The 17,848-nt window shown below is 26.4% G+C and overlaps 8 protein-coding genes across 8 annotated transcripts; 1 reads left to right on the top strand and 7 right to left on the bottom strand.

Moving 5' to 3' along the window:
• Positions 1-21: 21 nt before the first annotated feature.
• EHI_153130 (uncharacterized protein) lies at positions 22-5,061 on the bottom strand (the record flags this gene model as incomplete). The annotated part of the gene is made up of 1 exon (XM_651310.1): positions 22-5,061. One exon carries the CDS (start codon positions 5,059-5,061, stop codon positions 22-24), a length of 5,040 nt encoding a protein of 1,679 aa, XP_656402.1.
• Positions 5,062-5,279: 218 nt separating this feature from the next.
• Positions 5,280-7,100, bottom strand: EHI_153120 (protein kinase domain containing protein; the record flags this gene model as incomplete). The annotated part of the gene is made up of 2 exons (XM_651311.1): positions 5,280-6,783; positions 6,850-7,100. 2 exons carry the CDS (start codon positions 7,098-7,100, stop codon positions 5,280-5,282), a joined length of 1,755 nt encoding a protein of 584 aa, XP_656403.1.
• A 1,130-nt stretch (positions 7,101-8,230) lies between these two features.
• On the top strand, positions 8,231-8,815 carry EHI_153110 (dolichyldiphosphatase, putative; the record flags this gene model as incomplete). The annotated part of the gene is made up of 1 exon (XM_651313.1): positions 8,231-8,815. One exon carries the CDS (start codon positions 8,231-8,233, stop codon positions 8,813-8,815), a length of 585 nt encoding a protein of 194 aa, XP_656405.1.
• Positions 8,816-9,329: 514 nt separating this feature from the next.
• Positions 9,330-10,751, bottom strand: EHI_153100 (alpha-amylase, putative; the record flags this gene model as incomplete). The annotated part of the gene is made up of 1 exon (XM_651314.1): positions 9,330-10,751. One exon carries the CDS (start codon positions 10,749-10,751, stop codon positions 9,330-9,332), a length of 1,422 nt encoding a protein of 473 aa, XP_656406.1.
• Positions 10,752-11,640: 889 nt separating this feature from the next.
• On the bottom strand, positions 11,641-12,359 carry EHI_153090 (uncharacterized protein; the record flags this gene model as incomplete). Its single annotated transcript, XM_651315.2, has 1 exon — positions 11,641-12,359. The coding sequence occupies one exon, from the start codon at positions 12,357-12,359 to the stop codon at positions 11,679-11,681; it is 681 nt and encodes a 226-aa protein (XP_656407.1). The 3' UTR covers positions 11,641-11,678.
• Positions 12,360-12,519: 160 nt separating this feature from the next.
• EHI_153080 (60S ribosomal protein L24, putative) lies at positions 12,520-13,094 on the bottom strand (the record flags this gene model as incomplete). Its single annotated transcript, XM_643412.2, has 2 exons — positions 12,520-13,000; positions 13,084-13,094. 2 exons carry the CDS (start codon positions 13,092-13,094, stop codon positions 12,520-12,522), a joined length of 492 nt encoding a protein of 163 aa, XP_648504.1.
• A 980-nt stretch (positions 13,095-14,074) lies between these two features.
• On the bottom strand, positions 14,075-14,393 carry EHI_153070 (60S ribosomal protein L44, putative; the record flags this gene model as incomplete). Its single annotated transcript, XM_651317.2, has 1 exon — positions 14,075-14,393. The coding sequence occupies one exon, from the start codon at positions 14,391-14,393 to the stop codon at positions 14,097-14,099; it is 297 nt and encodes a 98-aa protein (XP_656409.1). The 3' UTR covers positions 14,075-14,096.
• Positions 14,394-15,777: 1,384 nt separating this feature from the next.
• EHI_153060 (acyl-CoA synthetase, putative) lies at positions 15,778-17,737 on the bottom strand (the record flags this gene model as incomplete). The annotated part of the gene is made up of 1 exon (XM_651318.2): positions 15,778-17,737. The coding sequence occupies one exon, from the start codon at positions 17,735-17,737 to the stop codon at positions 15,800-15,802; it is 1,938 nt and encodes a 645-aa protein (XP_656410.1). The 3' UTR covers positions 15,778-15,799.
• Positions 17,738-17,848: the final 111 nt, after the last annotated feature.

Raw genomic sequence — 17,848 nt, 5'->3', positions numbered from 1 at the left:
TTGTAATTAAAAATACAATGTTCATTTCAATGTTACTATCTTAAAACAATCTACGTGAAGTGTACAATAAGTAGATACCATAGTTTCATTATTTATTAATTGAAGATAAACGTTCCATGTTGATGGATTAAAAGCAGTTCCAATAGTTGGTTGAACAAGAAGATCAATAATAGAATAATTTGCATAATACTGGTTTACTTGAATTGTTTCTAGTACATCAAATGACGTAATTCTATTAATTAATGCAATAACTTCATAGTTTGTAGCAATGAAAATAATGTCTTCATATCCACAAGTTAAACAACCAATTTTTAATGGTTTATTTGTTTTTAGATGATTCAATTCAAAGATGTTATACATTTCACCATACCTGTCATGGCATGTTATTACATTTCCTGATATTCCATATACTTGACCTTGTGCTGAACAACAGAAGAGTTTGCTTGAAGTTGGTACAATGTATATAGGTGATCCATCATGAAGAGAATATGACGCTATTGTTGATGAGCAACTACAAACCATATAACCAAATGAAGTACAAGCAGAGAAGTGTTTAATTTTTTCACCTATACAAATAGTAAATGCCAAATTTACTTTTAATTCGTTATTCCTATCATCTAAAAAGATTCGGTATATTATAATACTTCCTGCTTTAGTTATAATAAACATTTCTAAATCTGTAATATATTCTGTTTCCATTAAATAACAACTAGAAATTATACTTTCTATTTTAATAGTATTAATATGATCTTTCCAAGTTAAAGTAATAACATCGGCATTAAGTTGATATGAAGCAATCACTCGATTTTTAAATTTATCACAACAAATTATTCGTTTACATTCACTTTTATTATTAACAACTTTTGTTCTAATATCTTTTCCTTCTCCTGTTATAATATCATTAGTCTCTGTTTGTATAATAAGATTTCTTTGAATATTCATCCCAATAACAGAAGATGTTAAGTATTGATTTTCTTTGATAACACTAATTTTTGTTTCTTTGCTTTTCTTGTTATAAGAAAAATCAATACACTTTTTTCTTTTAAGAATAATATTAGTTATTGGAGTAAGACTCTTCTTACCAAAGTTTATATTTAACCATTCTCCAAGTTTTTTTTGTATATCAAGTGACTCTAATTCTTTTCTTTTTTTATAAACAACTTCTAATGCACTTGAACCAAACTTTGGGCTTTGGGCTAACTGAATACTTCTCAGATTAGAACTCTTTGTAAGCGTTGGTTTATTACCATAACAAATACCGTCTTCAGACCCTCCCATTCCTGAATATATTTTTTGTGATGCGTAAACTTGTGGGACACAATTACATGTAATTAGTCGAATATCCCTTACTGTTGTTGGTGGTTGTTCAACTCTTAATTGAAACAATGGTAATATCCTAGTAAATGGCATATGAGTATACAATAAACAACAAGTATTTGCTGAATGTTCTATTAAACTTTCATTTGCATTTGATGTTATTTTACTATCTTCAACTGATGGAAAGACATAATACATATCCACAGATTCTAAACTTCTTGTTGAATAACAATTTAATACAGATATATATTCATATGTAGATAATAATCCATCAACCCATAGTTTGAGATAAAACCCATTAACTTTATTTGGAGTAATTATAGTAACGTTTGACTTGAATTTTTCAAGGAATAAACTAAGTTTTTGCATAGCAATACTGTATGTTCTTTCATTTTCAAATGATATAAAATACGGGCATCCTCTTCGTTGAATTAATTCTATAGCACACAACGCTCCATTATTTACTCGTGGAAATATTTCTCTTATATCATCTACTTGAATGACATGGTATGTATTTAACTGCCATAACTTAATTTCTTTTAATTCATTGTTGAACGTCATTTTACAACAACTACTATTTGATGTTTTTTTAATAACACAATCAATAGCATCAACTCCTTGATAAGGAATATTACCAAATTGTGATTTATCAGGGATATAAAGGTTTTCATATGAAAGTAATTTTATTGGAGGTTCTGTAACTCTTTTAGTTAAGAATATTGGATTTGTTGGATATAAAAACTTAGTAATAAATCCAATAAATACTGTTGATGAAAGTTGAAAGAATGGATTACATAAGGCAGCTGATCTCATTGTTTTTCTATAACATTTAGAAATTTCATTTTGTTTGATTTTATCTATTGTAGTTATGTCATTATAATGTCCTTCAATTGGCAATGAAGAAGTTGAACAATTAACAAGAGGTATGGACATTGGTTCAGTTACAATTAATTTATGATTTTCTTTATATTTTAGAATAATAGAATTAATGAATTGTTTTAATGATGAATTAGTAACTGAATTAGATGGACTTTTTGATTGTTCTATTAACCTTTGATATTCAACAGAAGTTGTTACAGATGAAAAGTTGTTTAATGAAATTTGAAGTAGTTTAGGATTGAGTTTTGTTGCTTGAATAATCAACTCACAAAAACTTAGAGGGATATAGGAAGGGTACAACTGAAGAATCATAGATAATGTAAATTCATCAAGACACTGTATGAAAATATAACTTTGAAGATAAAAAAGTGATTCATATTCCTTTTTGGAACGAAGTGTATTCATTGTAACAAAGTAATTATAAGGAATTGCCTTAATGTATTCATTCATTAACACAATTGGAATTTCTTTTTGGTAGTTAACAAATGACATAAATGCAATTAATTCTATATAACAAACGGCTGAGACGTCATTAATTTTATTAATGATACTATTTAAGAATGAATAAGATATTATGTAAAGATCATTCAAATTTATTACTTGAGAAATAAAGAAAGAAATGACAAGATGAAGAGTATCATAACCTCGAGCGATAATGACATTAGTTAAAAATTTCATCAATTTACAAGTACTATTATACTTTATGTTGTTGGTATCTATAGAAGTAAATCCACTAAATTGACTCTTAATTAGTTTAAGTAATTCAATAACCAAATTTGATGGTATAGAATGCAAGACTTCTGATGAAAATAAAATAAGGTCATCAATGATTTTATTTTCAATACAATGAGTTGTGGTTAATAAAGTAAACAAAATATACAAGAAATATGGATTTTGAATAGTCTCTATTTGAGCTGAACTAAATGAATTAAATGGAACAGTTACTAATGTTGAGACACATTGCATTAATGAAGAATAGACTTCATAATCAAATGTATATTTTTTTAAGACATTGCAAATTTGGTTTAGTTGGTCTGATGTAGGCTGAAGTAAAGAAAGCATTTTACAAACCAATAAAGAAGTTGTCTTAGAAGTTTGTGCTAATGTTATAAAAACATCAATATATTCATTTAAAGTGGAAGATAAATTGCCATATCTCTTTAACAAATAAAATATTATTCCTACACTATTTTCTATTGCACTAACGGATAAATGAGGATTTTGAAGCATACAGAAAACAGTTCCAAGAGCTGTTGGAGTTAAATAACTTGAAAGATGAGTTAGATATTTCCATTTCCAATTCTCATTAGAAGAACATATTTTATCAGTTAAAATAGATAATATAATTTCAGGTGTTAATGCTCTTTTTACTAAGCCTTTATCAATAGAAGAACATCTTAAAATGATTTGTTTTATATAATATTCAAATAGATATTCAATTCCTCTCCATAACCTGATATCTAATAATAATGGAATTAATGTTATAGCAGAATTTCCTCTTGATATCAAAGATAAACACAAACTAATAAAGTCATCTATGATAGACGTTGAAACTAAATAATTTTGAGCAATTTTTGTTGTTTCAACAATTAAAGTGATTGCAACTTGTTTATCAATTACTTTACAATGTAAAAATAATTGAAGAATTTTACCAATATTTGTGGTAACTTTAGTATTAGAACCACTCCTTAGAAGTGGTAAAAAAACTGATATTCCTCCATATGTTGAAAACACATCACTTAAAGATCGTGTTACAACAACAAGAATATTAGTTGGAGTACAAATTGTATACTCTATTATTTTAATTTCTTTAGAAACAACTCTATTCTTCATAGACTTTAATGGTTTAATAAAAGAATGACTAGGTACTGACGCATAATGCTTTGGTGATAGTAATAAACTAGGTACACCATTAGGAGTGAGTTGATTGAAATACCATGCTAATGAACTAATATCTCCATTAAAATAAGAGTATGTCTTAGAGTCCAAACCTCCAATAGAAATAATTGCTTGTTTTTGTTTAGAAGAAAAATAAGGAACACCAAAATTACTTGATGACTCACCATTAAGAATAACTTTCATAGAATTAGAGTCATGTGAATGAACTAACGAAATTTCATTCCATTTATCTGGAAGTACTTTTAATTCTGTTTTATATGTATTTCTGATATGTGTGATTGATGGGGTAACAGATGATACATCAGAAGAAGTTACAACATTAATTTCTAATTCTAAAAAATGTGTTGTTCCATCTATTGAGAGAGAAAAATAATAATTATTAGCATTGAAAGAAAAAAGACAAGGAGTGGCTAAAGGATGAATGTCATGAAATCTAATTTGAGTATAAATAGTATAACATTCTTGTGGGATTGAATCAATTTTGATTACAGTAGAAATAAAAGAAGCAACCCCATTCAATGAATAATATACTTCTGAAGAATTATTATTTTTTGTAATAAGACAATCTAATAATGAAGAAGAATGAATTGGTGGAATTTCATTGTAAAAATTAATTAAATCTTGAATAACTTGTTGAGAAGTATGATATTTAATAATTGAAGTAAGTATATCAACACCAGATACAAATAATGGATTAGCCGCAAGTCCTTCAGTATCTAATGGTTTGATTTGTCTTAAAGTAATGATTAAATTTCTTATTGCTAAATAATCAAATTTCATCATATTATTAAGAGTTAATAAATGTTTTAAAGTAGAAAAAAATGTAACAGAAATATATTTTAATGTAAATAATGAAGCAATGTCATCCCTTAGTGAATAAATAATAGAGTCTAAGGCAATATTTTCGTCATACGGAATACCAGTCAATATCGGAATATATTGTTTTAAAATTGATTTATCTTCCATTGAAGAGGATGCGTACTGATATTTAAGATCAAAAAGAAGCCAAACGAACAAAAAGAGACTAGTTTTATTATTTTTGTTAAAAATCCGTTTATAAGTGGATTGAATTAAAGGAAAACTTTTTTGTGAAAAAAAAAAACAAAAATGAATAAATCTGATATATAAAACAATTACAATTATATTTTTATTTCATAGTTACAAAATGATGTATATTTATGTTGTTAGTAATTATTATATCTTTCATGTGATACAAAATATCCAAAATCACGAACCATTGTTGTTAATCTTCGTGGATCATTTGGTGGAGGTCTTAATGATAATCGTGGTGATTGAGAAGTACTTGGTGATTGGAGTGAAGAGGCAGAACGAGCTCGAGAAGGGTCTTCAGAATCTGAATTAGAAGACCCCCAAGAAATAAGTGATTCATCTTCTGCCATATTGTGCCATGAGAATGTTGTTCTGCCAATAACCTTTAAAGGTTTAAAATGAAAAGGATTAATATGAAGTATGTTCATAACATATCCACATTTTAGAGAACGGATAAATGCTGTAAAATAATTATGAGGAACAGAAAAAAACCTGTCTCTAGACTGAAGATAATTTAAAGTGTATTGACCTCCATATACCTTTCTAACAACATCTTCTAAAGGAACATCTTGTGGAACTAATGGTAATGGTAAAGTTAAAAGTTCTTGCTTTGTTTTTGATTTAATAAAAGGATGGGTTAATGCTTCTGATGGTGTTAATCTTTTAGCTGGATCATACTCTAATGTTTTCTTTAAAAAATCATGTAATAATGCCCTCCAAACTTGATCATTATCATGAACAAAAGCATTTCGATGCATAGGAACATGTTGACAAATTTGTTCAAGAGTTTTATATCTGAAATACTTTCTATTTTCTTGTAATTTACAATTATTTTCTTTTTCAAATTGTTCAGGAGGTTTTATTTTAAAGGTAATTTCATTTCCCTTTTGAATCATATTAAAGTATTTTTCAGTTTTTGTTCCTTTACGAAGAAGATAATCTGGAATTGGTCCTAACATATCAATAATCTTAGCAAGTTGATTATACTCATTTTCCCCTGGAAACAATGGAATTCCAAGGAAAAGTTCTGCTGCAACACAACCAAATGACCACATATCTATTGCACATGAATAAGGTAATCCTAAAATAATTTCTATTGCACGATAATGTCTTGATTGTATATATGTGTATAATGTAGATCTTTCAAAACAAGCTGAACCAAAATCAATCAATTTAATGTCACTTGTATTTTGAACTAATAATACATTTTCTGTTTTAACGTCACAATGTATGATATTCATTGTAGTTAACCCATGAAGTGATTCTAATAATTGTCTTAAAACATGTCTATTAAATGTTAATCCCATTCCATTATTTTTGTTACTTCTTAACATATCATATAAATTAATTGATAACAATTCTGTGACAATACAAACATGTCCATGAAACAGAAAATAATCTAACATTTTAACAGTATGATATTTATTGTCAGGATCAACTAAATCTCTTAAAACAGTTAATACAGCAATTTCAAGCATTCCTTGTCTAAAAAACACTGGTTTTGATTTAAGTATTTTAACTGCTACAAGACTATTATCTTGACAATTCCTACATTTTAAAACTTGCCCAAAAGTACCACTTCCAAGTGCAGAGATCACAACATACCTTGATTGTGGAATAAAACAACATGTCTCACCTCTACAAAAATAATAAGTTTCATTTAATTTATTTCCACAATTATCTTAGAAGTATTTCTAAACAAACTCTTTAGAAAAAGCAGAACCAATATTATCATCAACAGAAATAATTAGTTCATAATTTGCATTGTCTTTCCCACCATTATGAAATGGTTCTATCATTCGTGATAAAACTTTTTTACTTTTTTGTGTTATTTGTTGTATATTTTCATTCTTATATGTCAATGAAATATCTAATGTTAATGCATATATCGGTCTACGTCTTAATGAATTTCTTGGAGTAGTAACAAAGGGGTTGTAAGGGTGTTCAGGTTTCATAGAATTATATTGGCAGTTATAACAGGGTTTTTCTAAATAATTTTAACATTTTCAAAGGTCTTTACTTTCTATTTGACGTCTGATTATTTTAAAGTGTTTTTTGTTGTTTCTAATTCTACATTTTTGTTATCTAATTATTTTATTCTTTTGTTATTTAATATTCTTTTGCCGAAATCTTGTTAATCGTAAAATTTGAATGAAACAACAAAATTAATATTAACGTCATCCAAAACAACTTCTATAATAAATTTAATTCAACTTAAACAAAGAAAATAAATTACATTAGTATTAAACTTAGCTTTACTATCTATTTAATTAATTAGTTGTAAGAACTGGAGATAGCATTTGAACCCAATATTGTAATGTTGATGGAGTTAAATCTTTGTATTGATCTGGATGTTGTTCAATTAATACACGAACTGCTTTTGTTAAACCTAATTCATAAAACTTTTTTACAGCATTCATTTTAATAGCCTGACACCATCTTTTCTTTCTTTGAACTCTTTTTCTTGGATTCTTTCCATCAAACACTTCAAAACTTGTTGGAGATGCTGGCTCAAAAACTGAAAGATATGACCGTCTCATTTAAGTTATAAAGAATAGTTGAAGATCCTTTAAATACCCTTCGATTAGATAATCCTTTCTTTTTTCCGTCCCTTTCTCTTCCTTCACAACAATAAGACAAATAGAACTTTCTGTTCACTCGAAACACACATATGTTTCTTCTTTTTCAACTCGTTGTCAATTTTTCAATTTTTTTTTTAGAATAAATAAAAATTATTAACTACTTACTAATCATTACTAGAATTTCCCGTTTTTTCATACATTACTCTTTGATTATGAAGTTTGTTGTATAACTAGAAATTTAATTATTTACTGTTTCATTATTCTTTAAAATTATATTTATAATAAAATAAATTATTCTAGTACTATACTTAAAAAACTATTTTTATTAACCCAATACGATTTCAACTCAAATTCAAACTTTTTTAAATCATAAAACGAGGGTTTATAAAAAAAGAATCTGAAAAACAAAATAAAAAAAATTATTAAAAAACTTAAAAAATAAAACTAAAAATAAAAATAATGAAAAATAAAACTAAAAATAATGAAAAATAAAACTTAAAATAATGGAAAGAAAATTACGACCAGTTGCATTAGCTTATGTTTTATTTGAAGAAGGAGATATTATTGGACATTTTATGGGATATATTTCAATATTACATTTATTTGTAATTGGAGGGATTGTTAGTCTCATATTATTAACATTTGATAATTATGCTATTTACACTTTTGGAATTATGTTGACAAATGAAATAATTAATTACACGTTAAAAATACTTTTTAAACATCCTCGTCCTCATTTATCACAAAATGTGAACAAAGGTTTTCCATCTTCTCATGCACAATTTTGGTGTTGTTTTATTGTACTTTTTTATTATTATATAAATCAACAACCAAAACTTACTTCTATCTCAAAAAAAATTATTGTTTATTGTTCTACTTTATTAATTCTTCTTGTTGATTTCTCTCGTTGGTATTTAAATGATCATTTTGTTTATCAAATTGTTGCTGGTAATGTTATTGGAATTTGTGTAGGTTATCTTGGTATTATTTATTATCCTACATTTTTCCCTCTTCTCTCTCAATTTAAACTCTTTATAAAACAAAAATTAACCAATTTCAATTTGATAACTTCTAATCAGAAAGCTTAAATTCTTTCTCTTCAAACTAAAAAGTATTATTTCTTATTGGCTTTAATCTAAATTATTTTAAATTTGGTGTCATTATACTTAAACTCCCCCTTTGTTTTTTCATATCATATTTCATTTACTTTTGTGTTGACTTAATTTATAATTGTGTATAAGAATCACTCTTTTCAATATCTTTTTTAATAATTTTCTTTCCTTTACTGTTAAACTCAATTTTTTTTTAAGTTTTATTACCGTTTTAATGAAATTGTTTAAAAAATGACTTAAAGTAATGAAGAAGAATATTTTACGTTAAAATCAAAAGTCAACTCCTAAAATGATGAGTAAAAAATATATTCCTATTCAAATCATTTCTTAATTAACTGATAGAATATAATAACTCTTAAACTAAGAGAATGTAAATAACAAATTTTAGAAGATAAAAAGAAGACTTATTTTTCACTACTCATTTGTATTATTTAACTTTAAATGTTTATAAAAAATATATAAATAATTAAAAAAAAAGTAATGGATTGAATTACATCTTCAAGAAGATGACACTGAATGGTTCCATATGACAAGTACCAGAATATGATCTTCCAGAAATAAGATCTTGTCCACTTCCACATTGAGTATCGTATGTATATGTTCCCATATTGATCAAAACCTGAATTCTATTTGAACCAGATACTTTATCAACTTTGTAAAGAGTTCCTGATGCATTTTGATTTTCTCTTCTTCCTTGATATAATGCAGGATTAGATGCTCTAATGTTCATTAATTTTGCAGTGAAGTCATGAAGGGATTGTTCATTTGAATTAAATCCTTGAATATGTCCATCACTTCTAGCAGCATTATCATTATAAACTCCTCCACAATCTCCTGGGTTATAATAACATTCTACAAGATCTCCAACTTCATCTCCATAATAAATAGTAATTGGTCCAGTGTATGCAGCAAGGAATGCAATTGCAGCTCTATGTCTACCCCAATAATCATTATTATCTCTACCATATCCATATTTCTTTCTAATTAAATTACCAAATCTCAATAAATCATGATTAGTTATAAACATATTTGGATATGCAAAATCTGGATATCCTGCATTAAAAATACCATTTAAGTTTGATGCATCATACCCTCCTTTTCCTGATTCTTCACAAGCTAATGTTTGAACCAAATTATATCTGCCTGGGAAATGGAAACATGATCTAAGTCCATATCCACCAGAAGCATAATATCCCCATGTATTAATATTAGAAGCAGAATCCCAAATTTCTCCAACCATATATCCAAGAGTTCCCCATTGTTTTCCTTGATTCTTTCTGTTATCACATGTTGATTCAATGGTTTCTCTAATATCTTTCCAATAATTTCTATCTTGGTTTCTTGTAGAAACTTGATAAGCTTGGTCTAATCTCCATCCATCAATTTCATAATTATTAATCCAATAAGTAGCAACTTCTTTATAAAATTCTAATGATCCTGGATAACTGACTGGATCATTTCCTCCTGTTGGATATTTTCCACTTGGACTACCTGCAACATTTCCTGATTTATGATGTCCAAATACACCATCAAGAATAACATATAATCCAAGACTATGTGCTTTATTGATTAATTCATGAAGTTCATCATTTGTTCCAAATTTTGGATCTACATTAAAATAGTCATAAGCAAAATATCCAGTTGAATCTAATTGACTTCCACCATTTGAATTAAAGATAGGAGTCATCCATAATGCATTCATTCCTAAGTCTTTAATATATTGAAGAGAATTAATAATACCTCGTAAATCACCACAATGTTTTGATGGTCCATATCCTGTACAATATCCTCTACTTGAATCACCATCTTGGAATGAACTTACCATAACCTGATAAATTCTAAGGTTATTGAAAGCATTTGTATCAATTGCTTGAGTGAATACCACTAATAAAACAACTAAGAGTTGTAACATTTGACTGAAGTTATAAGTTTTTTCCGAGTTGAAATACCACCATACTTTTCAAGAAAATTTTTTCCTACTTTTCCATGTTGTTTTTTTATTAAAGTCAAACCTTTTTTTTTGAAATTTCTTTCTATCCTTTTTTCTGAAGTTTTTTAAAGTGATTTTTCTTAGCATTAACTAGTATATTAATAATATTAATTTACTATTTAATTTACTATTTTTTTCTTTGAAAAATCGTATGGTAGAAATTGAAAATATTCTTTTCATGATTTTTATTAAAATTTATGTTATTCTTTTTGTGTTATTTATGTCTATACTAACAATATTATCCAATTACAAAAATATTTTCCGTTAAAACTTTTCAATTTGAAGATATAAAAATATAAAACACAAGAAAATAAGTAAAATAAATAATTATAAACAATTATTGATTTATTTAAACTCATACATGACAAATAAAATATAGATATTAAAATTATTGAACTTATGTGAAATATTTATATCTAACAAACCCATTTTATTAATCTAATACATAAGCTTTTTTATTATAGTATGTTTATAAATTTTATTAAACCTAATTTCTTTTCAATTATAATACTACAAACATTGAAAAAATTATAAAAATAATACTATCACAAGAATATTAAAAAAATTTAAATCAAAATACATCACACAAAAAAAATTAAAATATATTGTATTTTTTAAATGATAAAATGAATTCATTTTTCATGGGAAAATACAACATAATAATCAATCTAGGAGATTCTGACGAGATTGTTAACACTATTCTATTACCAATCCGCTTTATCACTCCATTGTATATTAAATCTTTTAATTTTCTTTAAATATGTTTAGGTCTTGTTTAAGGGTTTATAACATAAAATATAATAAATTTAATTATTACTTTAACTAAACATTAGATTAATAAAATATCCTTCATTTTTCCATTGTAATTAGATGAAAAGGATTTGAAACAACTCCACGAGTACGTCGTTTACCATGAGCAAGATCAGCCAACGTTTCTTTTTTTATAACCACTGGTTTTGGCTTATTTGTGTTGGAGAATATAGGACCTAATTCTTGAGCAGAACGATTAATAATTTGATCAATTAAATAATAACCATCTTGAAAGTTAAGGTCAATTTGACTAGTGATATAATGAATACTTGCTGGAATTTGACTATATTTATTAACTAAGGAATGTGTGAAATATTCATTTAAAGTTATATTACCAATTTCATTCAATATTTCCCTTACATTATTAAGCAATAACACAATAGAATTGAGGTATGTTTGTGGTAATGGGTCACACCCCTCTTTAAAGTTGAGAGCAAACAATAGCCGTAGATGTATTTGAATATGATTCACATAAAATAATTGAACAGAATTATCAGAATAATCCATCACATTAACTGTTTTAATAAGAACATTATTTTGAAGTAATAAATCATTTACTTGATTTAATGGTATTTGTTTTAAAGAAGATAATGTTTTATTGATTTCTATTTCAATACTTTCATCTAATTCATCTATGCTTATAGTTTCTTTGCTTTCAATATACTTCTCAATAGAATCCTTTAATTTTCCAACAACTAGCAAGTATCCATCTCCTTCCATAGTCTTACAATGGACACTGAAGAATAGAAGAACTATATTTTATTTAAAAATACTACAAATTCTTTATTTTGAGTTTAAAAAAATCAATGAAAAAAAACAAGATCTTTTATCCTCAACAAATTGTTAAATTCATCTTCTTTCACAAAGGACGTCAATTTACTCATCTAGAATTGAAGTTAGCATGTCCAGCCTTTGGAAGCTTAGCATTTGACTTCTTATAAGTGTTAGTAGCCTTCTTTCCATTAGCCTTAGCTTCTTTTCTTGCAGCTTCTTTCTTTGCAGCATTTTCAGCTTTCTTTTCTTTAATTTCCTTAATGGCAGCGTTTCTCTTCTTAGCAAGAACTTCAGATGATTGAGTTTGTTTTCTTTTAGCAATTTCTTCTGCAGAAATACCAGAATATCCTCTGTTAACTTTAATTACTCTTCTAGTCTTCTTCTTTTCAACAAGTTCGTTTTGTTGTCCTTTCTTATTTAATTGTCTGTAAATAGCAGTCCAGAATACCTTTCTTGGATTGGTCTTTCTTAAGAATTGCATAAGAGATTTCTTGTTAATAAAGGTGAAACTTTTAAGGTCTAAACGTACATATTTACGTCCCTTGGCAACTGGAATTTTAAAACCACTGAAAGCACAGACTTGAGTTCTAATTTGTAAGTATTTGATACGTTATGATTTTATCAAATCAAATTTATTTCTAATTCAAAAGAAAAACATGTTGTAACAAACTTGATGGACATCCTCTGATTGTTGAGATAGGGTTTTTTCAGTTTCAATCTTCTTCTTTTATTCTATTTTTTATTATTACTTTACTATTAAATATATCTTCTTTTAAATTAATATTATTTTATTATATTTATTTTCTATATTATTTTTAGTTCTTTTTCTTATTTTGTTATTTGATCTTTTTTGTTATTATTATGACTGAGATTAGAAAGAGAGAAATTGATGAATATAAAAACAATAATGAGTATAATAAGAATGAACATCCATTGATAGAACTTGATGGAAAAAAAGAAAATGATGGATCTTGGAGTTTGTATTGTAAAGAAATAAGTTATGTACTATTTCTTTCATTAATACCAACAATAGTATTTTCTATTCTTATGGCGTTCTTCATAATTTATGTTAGTTACAATAAAAAAGAATAATTGAATTAATTTGTTCTGAAAATAAGTTTATAGAAAACACTCCCTTAAACATAAAAAATAGATAATTAAGTATTAATAGATTTGTCATTCATAAATGAATAATTTATTTCTTTTATTTATTATTTAGTTTTTTTCTTGGAGTGTGAGTAAAGCATCTTCTTTTATTTTATTTCTTTTTTATTCTTGTATTTTAACTCTTCTTTCTGTTTATTTCTTCTTTTTATTTTCTTCTTTGATTTTTACTTTAATTTAAAAAAACATTACCTTTCTTTATTTTTTTATTTGAAAATGAATGAACATATTATTATCACTATATTATTATTTCTAATTTCATTTAGTCTCAATAACATCCATTATATCCATTTCATTCAATAATATTCAATCATAGTATCTTACTGAATTCTTTAAAGTGTTGTTTAATACATATTCTTATCAAAAGACAATATTATAACCATAAAATAACTAAGAAATTAAAATATTGAATTTGTATTAGGGTTTATATATGATATCTCAAACATATTATCTTCAAATATGAGAATATTTCATTAAAAAAATAATAAAAGTGAAATATATAAAAACCGGGTATTTTGCTTATTTGTCCTTCTTTTCATTTCCAAGTTCGAAATGTTTGCATCTCTTTAAGCATTTTTGGAGCTTATACTTGCATTTAGTACATTCGATTTTCAAAACAACCTTCTTTGTTGTTTTAGCCTTCTTCTTGAAAACTGGCTTGGTTTGACCTCCAAAACCTTGTTGCTTACGATCATATCTTCTCTTACCTTGGACATGGAGTGAGTCCTTTCCCTTTTTATATTGAGAAACCTTGTGTGGTGTATGCTTATCGCATCTTGGGCAATAAGTCTTTCTGGTCTTTGGAACTACGACCATCACAAAGAACTAGTTTATAGTTAGTTCCTCCTTTTTTTTTTTTCATTAAGGGTTTTTTCCTTTTAATCTTTTAGTATAAATTAATTATTTCATTAGTATTTTTTCATTCTTTTACATAATTTATTATAGTTATAGTTTCTTTGTTATTACTTTTATTGTTTCTCTCACTTTTTCTAAAATATGTTTTCTTTATAATTATTAATCAAATAAGATATTTCTATTTATATGATATAAAAGCTCATATTCAATAAAATTGCTACAACATGAATTATATGAAACTTTTGTTATAAAAAGTATAGAGAATATACTTAATAGACTCTATTATTCTACAAAAGTTTAAATAAACTTTATTTTTAGGGAATGTAAAGAACAACAATTCTTTCTTAGAATCTTTTGTTAATTTATTTGATAATACTTTCATTCATAACCTTTTTAGAATTAAAGTATCTAAACTAAAAACAACATATAAGAAATATCTTTGTTAACAAAAAAATAAATTTCAAATGTACGTCAATGTAAATTATTGCAAAAACAAGAACTAACTTAGAAAAAGGTTTTGCAAGTTTAATGATGCATATGATGAATATAAATATTATACAAAAGAATAATATGTTTTTAATATGAAAATAATGAATGAATATAATGTAGTTATAAAGTATAGCAAATGCTAGTACATTTGTTTCATATTATGATAGATTTTATAAAGTTAAATGTAATTAATTAATAGTTTTATTTTTAACATTTCTTTAAATAAAGAAGTTAAATAATTTTTGAATATTGAAAATAGATAAATGAAAAATAATATCTTTGAGATAAAAATATAGTTCAGTACATTTTTTATTAATAGATGAGTAAGGTTGATTGTTTTAGTTAAATTATTATATTTTTAATTTATTTTTCATGTATTTCCTTTTTTTGTTTTAATTAATCATTTATTTATTAATAATCAGGCAATATCAATTCAAAAGATACTAAATTAAATACTTTCAGTTAATAAATCAATAAAACTCATATATACAGAAATTAATATGAATTATTTCTAAATGTCATAACAGATATTTTTTTAAGTAAAACTATAGAATAAACTTATACAAAATAATACAAAGGATTTTTCATAGAAAATAACAATATCTTTATTGTGATTAGTCAGAGGGGAGTAATTATTAAATAACATAAAAAGAATGGTATGAGTCATGACAAATTATTATTGAAAGTAATCAAAAAATATAATTGTCCTACGTATCGTTCGTTAAGAGTTTTTAAATAAACATGACTCTATTAATAATATGTGATAAATTGATATTTTAAATGGTATTAAATAAAGTACTTAAGATGTTTTTAACAAAAGTGAAAAACTAGTACTTGAAAAACAACCTAAAACGATGAAAATGTCTAACCTTTCTTTATTAGTCTTGAAGTAATGCATCAATATCATCTTTAAAGAAGTTATACAAATTCTTTCTCTTTAACTTCATTGAAGGAGTAATAAAGTCACGGGCAGTATCAAATGGAAGATCATGAAGAACTAATTTTTTTACTTTCTCGAATCCTTTAAGTCCAGTCTGATCAGCAACAATACTCATATCTTTAATGATCATGTCTTTGATTTCTTGTGAATGACAGATTTCTTTTTTGTCAGGAAGTTCTTTACCATTAGTATCAGCCCAAATTTGAAGAGATTGAAAGTTTGGTACAACAACAGCAATTAAATAATTTTTTAATGAATTTCCATATACAAAAATATCTTGAACATACTTGCATTGGGTCATCATTGATTCTACTTTTTCAGCTGAAATATATTCTCCTTGTGATAACTTAAAAACATTATTTTTTCTTGCAACTATTTTGATTTTTTTATCTGGTCGTATAGAAACAATATCATTAGTTGTAACAAATCCTTCTTCATCAATAACTTTTGAGTCATCTTTATTATACCCAGTAAATTGTGCAGTCGTTTTAATAAACACCTCCCCACTTGGGATGGTATTATGTGTACAATATCCCATTTCAGGAACACACTTTACTTTAATCATGGAGCTAACATATGGTTGTCCAACATGGTCAAGATCAATTCCATCAGGGAATACAGTAGAAGTTCCCATTCCAGTTGTTTCAGTCATACCATACCCAATAAAGAATCCATCAGAAATAACAATTCTAAAAAACTTAGCAATGTCCAATGATAAAGGTGCACCTGCACAGATGATAACTCTTAAATTACCTCCAAACTTCTCAGTTACTTGTTTAAAGAAAATTTGATCAAAAGCTGGAATAATAGCAGTTGGATTAATCTTTAATACTTGTTCTTTTATTTTCATAGCTGTGGCAAATGCCATTTGAACTGCTTTTGGTTTAGTGGCTAAGATGTTATAAACACCACCATAAATTAATTGTAATACACGAGGCACGGCTGCAAAAACAACAGGTTTTAAAACACCTATATCTTCAACAACTTTTAAATGTGTTGATGACATAAAACCAATACTCCCTCCTACTCTATACATAATAAATTCCATTACAATAGCAAAAACATGTCCAAGTGGAAGGAAGGATAATGAAGATAATTTACGTGATTGTCTTGGATAGTCTTGAAGAAGATATAATGGTATTCTCATCCACAGAGAAGAAGAAGACGCTGATAAATTACGATATGTTAATGCAACACCTTTAGGTGTTCCAGTTGTTCCACTAGTATACATTAATAAAGCACGGTCATCTGGAGCTACTTTCTGAAGTTGAGTATTTAGCTTCTTTCCTTTTTCTATTAACTCATAAAATCCAAGTTCAGTACTTTTATAGTTCATTTCTTCAGCAACAGTTTTTTCACCACTTGGGTGAAGGTCTTCAATTAAAGTAATTGGTGCTTTAGTTGCCTCAGTAATAACCTTTAACTTTTCATCTGAGACAAACATTCTTTTAAATTCTGCATTAGTATCAATAATTTTTAAAGAGTCAACTGATAATGACTCATACAATGTAACTAAGACAATTCCAGTATATCCACAAGCTAAGAAAAGATAATGCCACTCTAATCGTCTTTTAGAAAAGAACCCAACCACATCTCCTTTTTTCAATCCTAAGTCAAGTAAGCTACGAGCCAATGCTTTAGCAGTATCAAGTACTTCACCGTATGATTTCCATTCATACTCTCCACGTTCTCCGTTTGGTAAATAACTTCTTTCACCAAGGAATGGATATGAAGGGTCATCTTCTGTGTAATGTTCAACAGCATCTATAGGAGTATGAATCAAAGGATGGTCATGATCAACTAATGTTTTATTATTATATTCATATTCTTCAGGATATATATATACGGTATGACTAGAGTGATTATCACTTTCCATTAAATATTTTTTAAGATGAAGATTATATTTTCTTTTTCTTCGTTACATTAATTTTTTTCAAGTAACTTTGAAACAATATTACTTTTTCTATTTGTTTTATTAACACTTTAT

This window comes from Entamoeba histolytica, genomic scaffold (genome assembly GCF_000208925.1).
Source record: "Entamoeba histolytica HM-1:IMSS scf_1104750518587 genomic scaffold, whole genome shotgun sequence".
Classification (NCBI taxonomy): Eukaryota; Evosea; order Mastigamoebida; family Endamoebidae; genus Entamoeba; species Entamoeba histolytica.
This window is presented reverse-complemented; position numbering and strand designations above follow the sequence as displayed.